This window comes from Agrilus planipennis, unplaced genomic scaffold (assembly GCF_000699045.2).
Source record: "Agrilus planipennis isolate EAB-ADULT unplaced genomic scaffold, Apla_2.0 scaffold488, whole genome shotgun sequence".
Taxonomy (NCBI): Eukaryota; Metazoa; Arthropoda; class Insecta; order Coleoptera; family Buprestidae; genus Agrilus; species Agrilus planipennis.
The window spans coordinates 15,865-27,568 of NW_020439199.1; the positions used below are offsets into that span (position 1 = coordinate 15,865).

At 34.9% G+C, this 11,704-nt stretch overlaps 1 protein-coding gene across 1 annotated transcript in view; it reads right to left on the bottom strand.

Moving 5' to 3' along the window:
- LOC108743446 (syntaxin-1A-like) overlaps nt 1–11,381 on the bottom strand; it is a 22,680-nt gene extending 11,299 nt beyond the window's left edge. Inside the window, exons 1-3 of the mRNA XM_025978097.1 lie at nt 10,872–11,381; nt 10,436–10,543; nt 6,671–6,826 (exon numbers count right to left, since the gene is read on the bottom strand). Of these exons, the coding sequence (XP_025833882.1) occupies nt 6,671–6,826; nt 10,436–10,543; nt 10,872–10,904 (297 nt within the window). The 5' untranslated portion in view covers nt 10,905–11,381. The remainder of the gene's footprint in view (nt 1–6,670; nt 6,827–10,435; nt 10,544–10,871) is intronic.
- Between the last annotated feature and the right edge of the window lie 323 nt (nt 11,382–11,704).

The following is an 11,704-nucleotide window of genomic DNA, read 5'->3' on the forward strand; positions in this document are numbered from 1 at the left end:
AGAAAAAAGGTTAGAAATGAAGAGGTATTAGAAAGAATAGAAGAGCAGAGGACTCTATGGAAGTTAATAAAAAATAGTCGAGATAGATTTGTAGGACACCTTCTCAGGCATGATGGTCTAGTCAGACATATTAGAGGCAGAAACAGGAGTTAAGAGGGGTAGAGGGAGACCTAGATTAGATTATTGTTCGGAAATAGTTAAGGATGTGGGCTGTTCTAGTTTTAGGGAAATGCGAAGTTTAGCTCAGGATAGGAAAGAGTGGAAGTACGTGTTCAACCAGTCTTAGGACTGACGACCCTATGATGATAATAATACTATAAATGACTAAAAAAAAATGGGGTAACCAATGTATTGAATTAAAATACTTGAAAAGATCAAATTCGGCTGTTCATTTCAAGAACTTTCAAGTTGGGTTATTATCTGAATCGACTGGAATTGACTGGGTGACCAACCCAATCGAGTGAGTGCCCGGGCACTCGTGGACCCCCCCTTGTTGCGCCCCTGGTCAATGCATATAACTATGTGTAGTTTTAAATATGCATAAATTTTTAATATCAGCGTTAATTTACTTCCCAACAGTTTTCCCTAAACCATTTTGTCAATTAATAGGATTTTCTTTGTACCGAAATAGCAATAATCATGTAAAATATTTATGTACATAAGCTTTCCTTCGGTCACTTCCCCTGTTACGAACGTAATTTCCTTTATGTTTACAGATAAACGTTCTGATGCGGTTTCCAATGGACCCGAATCGACTAACCGCACATTCAAACCGAAAATCCCGTGAAACAGAGAAAGAGGGTGAACAACAAAGAGAATGAGAATTTGTTCGAAATTATTACTGCAGGTCTAGCTCGTAAATAGTACAATAGAACAATTTTCATCTCAATAATGAAACATAAATATATTTCAAACCATCATACGCCGAGCACTCGCGCCTGCCCGGAACAGTAACAATTATAAAATATAATGTATGATTCACACATTATCTCATAGAATTTTAGCTGCGAACATTAACAAAAATAGAATAAAAAGTATGAGTAAATCAAGACCCTGACAATGTAATACAATTTCAATTTGACCTACAATTTTTAAATACAACTTTAACTTGTTCTCTATTACTAGACCATATTTAAGTCCTCAATTTGTACAAAAAAGTGCACTATAATTTGTCGTTAATTTGTCAAATCCAAAAATTTGTCTCTCCAGTCTGATACTAGAAATTACACCACCCTAATGTCAAGCTAGCGTAACAAACTGCACTACGATTTGTCGCTAATTTGTTACCAAATCCAAAAATTTATCTCTCCAGTCTGATACTAGAAAATACACCACCCTAATATCAAGCTAGCACTACAAAATGCACTATAATTTGTCGCTAATTTGTTACCAAATCCAAAAATTTGTCTCTCTAACCGGATACCAGAAAATACACAAGCCTAATATCAAGCTAACACGACAAAATGCACTATAATTTTTCGCTAATTTATAACGAAATCCAAAAATTTGTCTCTTCAACCGGATGCTAAAGAATACCCAGCCTAATACCAAGCTAACACGACAAAATACACAATAATTTGTCGTTAATTTGTTACGAAATCCAAAAATTTGTCTCTTCAACCGGATACTAGAAAATACCTCAGCCTAATATTAAACTAGCACCACAAAACGCACTATGATTTGTGGCTAATTTGTTACCAAATCAAAAATTTTTTTCTCCAACCGGATACTAGAAAATACACCAGCCTAATATCAAGCTAGCACGACAAGATAAACTATAATTTGTCGCTAATTTATTACCAAATCCAAAAATTTGTCTCTCCAGACTGAAACTAGAAAATACCCCAGCGTAATATCAAGCTAGCACGACAAAATACACTATAATTTGTCGCTAATTTGTTACTAAATCCAACAATTTGTCGCTCCAACCAGTTACCGAAAAATAGGCCAAGCTGATATCACGCTGGCACAACAAAGTGCACTATAATTTATCACTCCAGCAAGTACTAGAAAATAAACTAGCCTGACATCAAGCAACAAATTATAGTGCACTTTGTCGTGTTAGATTGATATCAGGCCAGTTTATTTTCTAGTGTCCGACTAGAACGACAAATTTTAGGATTTCGTAACAAATTGGGGACAAATTATAGTCCATTTTAGAAATCACTAATATATCTTTGTAAGCCTAGTACGTAATGGGTTCGATTTTTCTTTTAGCTGTATAAAGTGTGAAATCCCAAAAGCAATAAATTTACGTTTTACCAATTACAATAATTAATCAGCAAATAAATTTCAATTTAATGGATTAAATTATTTCCGCAAACGTGTGTTAAGATTTTATGGTAGAGTAACACGCGAAATAATGTTCAATATACGATATTATATTATACATAAAAGATAATTTATCAGAACAAGTGCATGCACTAAAACATTGATAAATTCCCGATTACTCGCATTAACCTTTTTAAATTTACATCTATTTCCGTGACGAATGTCTTAAAATAGAACAGAAAACGACCAGGAATACAAAGAAGTGGCGAGTCCCCTAATAACGACGCCAAGTCGACGCTGACCACAAATTTATATATCCAATACAAAGAAGTGGCGAGTCCCCTAATAACGACGCCAAGTCGACGCTGACCACAAATTTATATATCCAGACACCTATATGAATGCGAGAGAAAGACGAGGAAGGCATTCGCTAGCGGTATTGATCCTAGACGGCCTAGAGAGCGTCTGAATGACACCGGCACACACCCGACGTCTTGCGTCGCGATTAAGACGTCCCGAGCAGATTTTGCCGTCTTCAATCCCGCTAATACGAAATCGCAAGGATTTCCCAGACGATACCCTGGGCGTCTTTAAAGTTCAACTCATATTAGAAATTTAAATAGAAATGTTAGACGACTGGATACTATAAAGAAGGATCGGATCGAAGGGCCAAGTGCAGAACTTGTTACGCTAGGAAACCGACAACTCCGTCCTGACGTGAACGACTTAGAAAAAAAAAGCCAAGAGAAAGAGAGAATCCAGGACGCAAATGAAAAGAGACAATATTGACCTAAAACCTAAACTAAAACACACAACAAAAATGTTCACTAATTTCTTCAAAATTACTGGACAATTAACAGGTAAATAAGTGTAAAACGAAAAGGTATTTAATTCGTATGAGGCGTTTTGATCCCCTGACAAAATATCCCTGACAAAATATCTCTGGACAAAATATCTCCGTGACAAAATATCCCTAGACAAAATACCCCGTGACAAAATATCTCCAGACTAAATATCACCGAACAAAAGCCCCGATAATAAATTATCGAATCTATACTCCAATAAATAATATAAAATTCATATACTTCATTTCACATACTTATTTGTATTTATTTAATAATAATAACGTTTGATTGTCAGTAATATATAAGTCATTAAATCGATAGGGTTAGGTTAGGTTAGGTTGCGCTGGATTGACTTGGGTTGGATTGTATTATGTTTGATCATGTTAGATTGGTTTGTTAAGGAAGGGAAAGTACGAAAAGGTGGCATGGCGCAAGTTTGACCGGGTTAGGTTAGGTAAGGTTAGGTTGCGCTGGATTGACTTGGGTTGGATTGTATTATGTTTGACCATGTGAGGTGTGGTTGATAAGGAAGGGAACGTACGGCAAGGTAGCATGGCGCAAGTTTGACAGGGTTAGGTTAGGTTAGGTTGAATAAATTATTAGAAAAAATTTCTTATAGCGATTTTTAGGGTGGGGGGGATATTTTGTCTAGGGATATTTAGTCTGCAGATATATTGTCACGGGGACATTTTGTCACGGGGATTTTTGTCCGGGGATATTTTGTCCGGTCTTATTATGCCGGGGGATGAAAAATCATGGAACTATTTAATTACCCCATTACAGTTCACTAAGTACAAGAAGATAAAATCTGACCTAGCCCTGACGGTGTATTTATGCAAGAATTTATTTTAATCCGTTGTCGCCATCATAACTATCTAATACAACTATTTCAAATTTGAGCCATGTAAATTCAATAGTTTTCGAAAGAAACGTGACGGATAGACTGAAAAATCATACAAAATTCTAAGGATTCTGCTTTTGCCATTTGGCTTTAGATCTTAAAAAAGAGCTTCATTTCCGTGAAATAATTCCACGCACGGGCAGCCACGACTCCATTCGTTATCCCTCCAACGTCGGCGTTTATCAGATTAGAGGTAGGCGAAGACAGTTGAGAGTAGATTAAAAAAATGGCGAATGACGTAAACACTAAACTTCAAATAAACAGCGCCAAAGAACGGGACGCCGGAAGGATGAGGAAACATCAGAAACACTTTCTGGTGGCATTTAAACGAAAAATAACCTTTCTCTTCCTCTGTTCCTCTAAATATTAAGAACATTATTTAATGCGAAAATAGATTATTTTGGCAAAAAATCTTAAAAAGCAGGGGGCAATTGATAAATATAAAATTCTGAAACTCGAAAATCATGAGGTATCTAGTGAGGTTGTATTTTTTTGTTTTGATAAAACATAAAGATTTTCCAACTCTTCTTATGAAATGTTTGCTCGACAGCCTTCAAGTTAAAACATCGTTAATCTGCAGATTTTCGGTAACTTTTCTTTATATTGCGTTCCTCACATTCGAGAAAAAAGGTCAAAAGCGTTCGGGAATTATCTCAGAGCAGTCCCTCCGCCTCGAATAAATATTATCAAAGGAGTTTAGTTTAGGCCATTGCGAGGAGTATTCGTGCGGGACAATGTCCTTTGCGATCCGATTTTCATTTTGAATGCATTGTCGTCGCGCCCACTCCAGCGCGTATCAGAAAAGTATCGGTCCCATCGCCATCCGAGGGGAGATTGAACACGATTGCTTATTCATCGCATTCCGGGAATGCAATAACAAAAAGGACTCTTGGGACAATGCAGAAACGCTCAAAACAAATAACCAACCATGCAAATTGCACAAACATTACCGTTCCAAAAATTGCATACCAATACATATGTAATGTACAACGAAAATAGCAAAACGAGTGGCTAACAATTTTCAGCGTGCTCTTCTGATGGTGAACAAAATTTTACTCAAAAACAAAAAGCTTATCTTTAGCCTTAATATTTAGTTTTATCTTACTAATCTTAAAGATACTATTTATTTGCAAACAAAGACCAAATCTAACTTTTAAAGACTTATTACCGACCCGTTTGGAAAACATTAATCTCAATGTTCCATTCGTGGCGTTTCGAATTTATCTCGGATAGTTTGACGTTTCATCTCCGATTATCTTCATAAATAAGCCATGTTCCGTTATCTCCCGAGGGCTCCGGCCTAATGCTTCACCGGTCGGTTAGTTGCTTCCCCTTTCGAAATTTCAATTACGCAAACCACCGTTATTTCCCCAGCTTCCATTCCCCCTTTAACCCTTCCACCTTCCCCGTCTGACGAAACGTAAATACCAGATGGTCCGCGACAGGTACCCTATGCTCTCTCTCTTAGGCAGATGATATCGTTGCCTAATTTCGTACAATTACAAAGCGAACTATATTTTGATGACCCGGTTAAGCAAATGTCAATAAATAGTGCACACAGGGTGTTTTTGAAATAAGTAGCAAGCTTGCAGGAGGTGATAGAGAACAACAAAATTAAGTAAATGTTTAGTGGACCTAATGTCCACCGTTTTCGAGGAAAATGTATTTGAATATACAGTCCGGTCCTGGCAGGATCATGCAACGAAATACAACATCGCAGCCCAACATTCCATTGAATGTTGTACGAGTATTTTTTTTAAATTTTGTGTTCTTAATACCTTGTCGAGATGTACTTTAAATAGTACTACATATTATCAGCGATAGACAAAGTAATTATTTAATTAATTGTTATCGCAATGGGCGATTATTATGTGTAATAGGGTAGTAGTAAGCTCTTGATATTTACTTTATTGGTCGTTCCACAACTGTTTACATTTTTCATCGATGTAGTTGTTTAATTGTTAACGCAATTTCTCTATACGTTAGCAATTCACGCCCAGGACCGGCTTCGGTTTGCAACTTCGTCTGGTTTTGCCACCATTTTTTTTATTAACACCCTCCAAAGCTTGCTACTTATTTCAGAAACACCTTGTATACGTAAATATACATCTCGTTCCTATTCCAAAACTAAATACAAATTAAATACAAGATAAATTTTCTCCACAACACGTTTTCCTCCTGAAAATGATTTCGATGTAATACGTAATTCTCTAGCAGAAAGTAAGTAATTTATCGAAATTAGATCTAGACGCTTTTACGACATCGATAACTTAGTGACAAGTTTTAAGTTTTCCAGGGTAAAACTCAAGTCTTGCCTTACTAAATAAATAGAACTTCACTGATCGAAAAGTAGATTAACTTTTATATCTCTCTTGGGTGTACTTTTTTAACTTTTCCCTGCCCATCATCAGAACCATTTTCCCATTCCCATGCATGCACGTTCTCGATGTCAAAATTAAAAAATGATTATCAATTTAATATTTTAATAACATAAACGCCATTTCTTGGCATAAATGTAAATTATAAGGAATGGAAAATGCAACTTTAACTTCAGCACGCACATAAAAAGCATTGTGTGGCGGTCGGCTGATGAAATGATGAATGTAGTTGACTGTAATGAGACAGGGAAAATCCCGGAAAACTCGAGGATTACCGGCAACGAAACCGAGCCTTTTATTTTTCGCCCAATACCACACATATCGCCCTTCGAGGCTTGAATAGAAAACAAATCGGGGTCGTCCTGGCGCGACGCGAAGTCCATGGCTGTTGTATACGGCATGTACATAAAGCGGGTCGATTTTCCGAATCGCTACCAGCCATTAGAAAACTTCTACCCTCAACGTAAGAAACTCCTTTTTCCCCGATAACGGGCGCTAGATAAGGTGCCTGAGTTATGTATCGTATATTTTGTAGGGGGTTGTAATTTTCTATTTTTAATGCTCTCTTGCATATTCAAACGACCTCGTCTTACACATAATCGGTTTCCAACTTTATTTAAATGTGAAATTATAACACTGACGATGAAACTTTTCACTTACAGATTTATACTATCAACTTTGTAACTGACTTCTAATTTATTAGTCGTAAGGGTTACTGATAAAGTGAGAGTAAGACTCGCTCACTAAGGGTTTTGTAATGTTGGTTTTGTGGTGCTACCCGCTATCGGAAATNATATAAAACATATATTGGACCAATCTGGAAAACAAATATTGGCTGTATTTTTCAAATAAATATTGCACATTTATTATTTCCTAACATTGGAACAATATTTAATTTCAATATTGGGTTAATATTAAAAATCTACATTGGGCCAATAAAAAAAAATCTGACGTTTCCATCATTGAACCAATATGTAAATATAATATTTTACCAATATTGTTGTGCTACTGGGGATTATACTACTATTAATTACGTAAATTTTATTTTTTTATTTATTACTAAAATTAACGGGTTAGTAACTACATGCTGAATTGCAGGCGCAGTAAGTACAAGCAAATTAATTTTTTTTTAAACAAGAAATGCGAAACTAAGGAAAAGTTAAAATATTTGTACAAAACAGATTAACAAATTGTTCGTGGTTATATATATTATATAAACACGTAAAACTAAGTTGTAATAATTACTGACGATGAAATAAAAGATTTGAGAGACAGACTGAAGGTTCAAATATAGAAAGGCCAAACATAATTTCGAGTTAAAAGTCGAAATTTCAACTTGTATCTCGAAATTTCGAATTGAGTATTGATTTACATCAGTATAACAAGGAAGATAGGCTTTCACGTCCAGAATCAATGGTTTCGTAGAATTATGATTCGGGTTGAACAACTGTGCTCTAAATAAACTGCTCAGTTCAGACGTTTCGTTGGCAACTGTGACTGAAATCTTCAGTGTTCACGGTGTCAACGCGTACCACTGAAGTTGACAACCGTAATTGCCGACGAAACATCTGGACTTAACAATTCATTTATTAGACCAGAGTTTTTCAGTACGAATCATAATTTTACCTTTCAGTGTTGTGACGATTGAATTTCTTATTATTGAGTTAGATTAAGATTGGTTCAACCGTCTTAACAAAAAAAAGTACACGACTCACTTCGTTCGTGTTGTCTTTACATACCCCAAAAATTATAACCCTAACCTAATTGAACTTAAAACTTTTATTAATTTGATTGTTGCAAAAAGTGAAGACAACATGATCGAAATGTATTGTACTACTCTTGTCCTTTCTTAAAATTGCTACGGGTTAAACTGGGATTGAGTTAGGTTACGTAAGATTGCGATTCTACAGGCGTTTAAAGTTACAAATTGAAATTTCGATTGCAAGTTGAAATATCAGTAGGTGGATACAAAATATGATCATCATAAAACAACTTTTGTCTACTTCACAAAGTCAATCTTATCAAAGAAAAAAACATTGACATGTGTACGTATGTCATCCCATATACTAAATCGATGGGAGTTTATTTTAACGATTTTCTCGAAAAGGCACAGTAAAAGTCGTAGGTGGACGATAACGTTTGCCATTTAAATATAAAATTTTTGTCCATGAGCTTCACCAACCCCCATGATATTTATCCATTTGTTTGTACTTTCCCACGGCATAATGTTGATCTCTTTATTAGTGCTCGCTGAATTCAAAATGTCCTTTAATGTCTAATCGCCCTCCCACGCTACAGGGTATTAAATTTCTCCCGACTCTCTGTGCAGAACTACTCCGCCTACACCACCCCCGTAATACTAGCCCTGATTTAATACAATGTAGTTCAACTGCCACGAAATTTTACAAATATTTGCAAATATTAATGAAACTTATCTCGCTTTTTAATAAATTTTATTATTAATTTTATAATAATGTAATTGTTATTGACGAAAGCATCCCAAAAAATAATCATCAGCATCGTAAATCATTCCTTATATTGCGAAAATTTTTCAAAATTTCAAAAAAGTTCTAAAAAAGTTGAATACGCTATTGGGAACTATCGAAAATAAACTTTTAAACAGAAAAGTACAATACCCAGTTAAAATTTGGAAATAAAAAAATGTTGGTATATAAATGATATCCATTTCTTCCCTTAATTTTCGTCGGACCTGGTTTAAACAAATGAGTACAAATGAAGAGGTATTAGAACAAATAGGAGAACAGAGGATTCTATGGAAGTCAATAAAAAATAGGCGAGATAGGTTGGTAGGACACCTTCTCAGGCATGAAAGTTTAGTCAGAGACATATTCGAGGCAGAAACAGGAGTTAAGAGGAGTAGAGGTAGACCTAGATTAGATTACTGTTCGCAAACAGTTAAGGATGTGGGTTGTTTTAGTTTAAGGGAAATGCGAAGATTAGCTCAGGATAAGAAAGAATGGAGGTGCGTGTCCAACCAATCCTAAGACCGACGACCTTAAGATGATGATATAAATTACAACAGCAAAATTAACTTTAGTGTGTGGTATTCCATGATGTGTGATACATGTAGAATAGCTACAAATACAACTTACACGACCTCTTTTTCATGTCATTGTCATACTTATTACAAATATTTCCTTGAAAATTGAGGCAGGACTTAATCATCAATGCAATCGTAGGAGAAAACATATGTTTATTGCAAATATAACCTTTGACTTTTTTTGTTAAAAAAAAAGAAGAGCGATTGTATAAAGCGATAATTAGATTAAAATAATTTAATTAATTAATGATTCCAACTTGTCATAAAAATAACAGTTATATATATCACATCAGGCATGACGAAAAAATGTGAATTTTACGATTTGCAAGTATCATAAACTTCATAACAGAATTGTACTAATAACGTTATCAAAATCTCGACAGAGATCAAACGATTTTCTCTACAGTTACACCAACATTTTTAAATTTTCAAAACGAAGAGAAAACAGAAATTCGAGTTAATGTTAGGTAATTTACATTGTCAACAGAGTATGAAGAAAGTTTGTGCCACAATCGAGTAAGAATAAAATTCGCAGAATTTTTTTTATGGTATGCTTTGTAGGTATAATACAGTAGCTGGAAATAATTTACAGCACAATTTTAACGCTCCAAAAGGACAACATTACTCTATCAAAACAATGGAATGAAAGAAAAAGGAAACCTTTGTTTCTTTTAGTACAAAAAATACCTTTAAACATAACGAATCATAATTTAAAAAAAAATGGTACACATAACTGTACATGAGTAAATGAATCATCGTTTATTAAACACGTCATTCATTCATAATTTTATAAACACTTCTTTCCAAAAAAGCACCTGTCCTACAACTCCTATTCCTGAATCAAAAATAAACAAATGACTGCAACTTTTTATTTAATAAAAAAATAATAATAAGTATAATGTTACTAGATAGTAATATTGTGTCTGATACAGTTTAGTTATCTAAAAAGCTTTGGGACTCAAAAAAAGGAAGATCCCTAGATAGGGTACGAACTCACCTCCGCGAAGAAGGCTTCCATAAAGCTGTCGCGGCCCTCAACATTGACGGCGACATCGTCTGGCCCAACATCGTCGTCGTCACTTTGGGCCTGGAAACAATAAAACCCCAAAATTAACAATTCAACCCTTTACAAAAAAGCAATAAAAATTGTCGTGGGGTGGGGCAAATGACGATGGTTATTATGACATTTGATGACAAACTCTAACAGCCTTATTTAATCACCTAACCTAATTTTCTAAATTATGTAAATTACCAAGTGGATATACCTATATGGCCAAAAAATTCTGTCATACATGACAAACGAAATTTGGATCTGATAAGACCTTCCAAGGGGCGAAGATAATTTAAATCACGTTAACTGTATATTGTTTTCAAACAGGAAACTCAAAAAGGATGTAGTAGAAAACTCTGCTTACCGCAACAAGAGCCGCCAATCTATCCTTCGTCATGTTGAGTGATCAAGAACACAACCCCGCGGATTTCTTTCGTTTTACATAAAAATCTCATACAAAACGTTCACACACAACGACACTAAAAACCAAAGAACACACACTACCTTCTCGGAAATCGATACATCCAAGCAACTGGCACTTCTGCAGTGCCGTGCGTTTCATGCGCATGTGTCAACTACGTCATACTTTTCTGTGACGTAATGAGGAAATTAATTTGTAAAACTATTTATTTTTCATTTAAATATTAGTAAATTTAAGCTATTAACACACGCATCTTTTTATAATACTTTCTGCTTTAACTTTCAACTTCACTACGCTCTATAAAAAAAAAAAAAATAATTTAACCTTAACGCCTGACTCATACTCCTTTACGAACAGGGAACGCCATTGTGAACTCTAACGACTTTTGCTGTTGTCGTGTTACATCAGCTAATTTATAATCCATCCCAAGAATATTACATTTTAAAATTTTAAGGTAGGTACAATTTTATTAGTACAATATTCGTATATTATTATTTTCTTCGTAGCTTATTTACAAGCAGAGAAAAATAATTGTAAAGTCGGCTAGAAGTGTTGAAATTCGTTTGATACGCTTTAAGACCGTTGCCGAACTTAAAATTAAATTCATTCAAAACGTGTCGTTACTAATGCCCATGTAAATTTCCGGTATTTTCTGCTGCGTTTACGAGAACAAATTTTGTAAAAATAATTAAATTGGTTAATAATTGTTGATGTTTATTACAGAAGTGTCAAAGCTAAATCATAAAAATGGCTCAAGAAAGTGATATGCCCACATT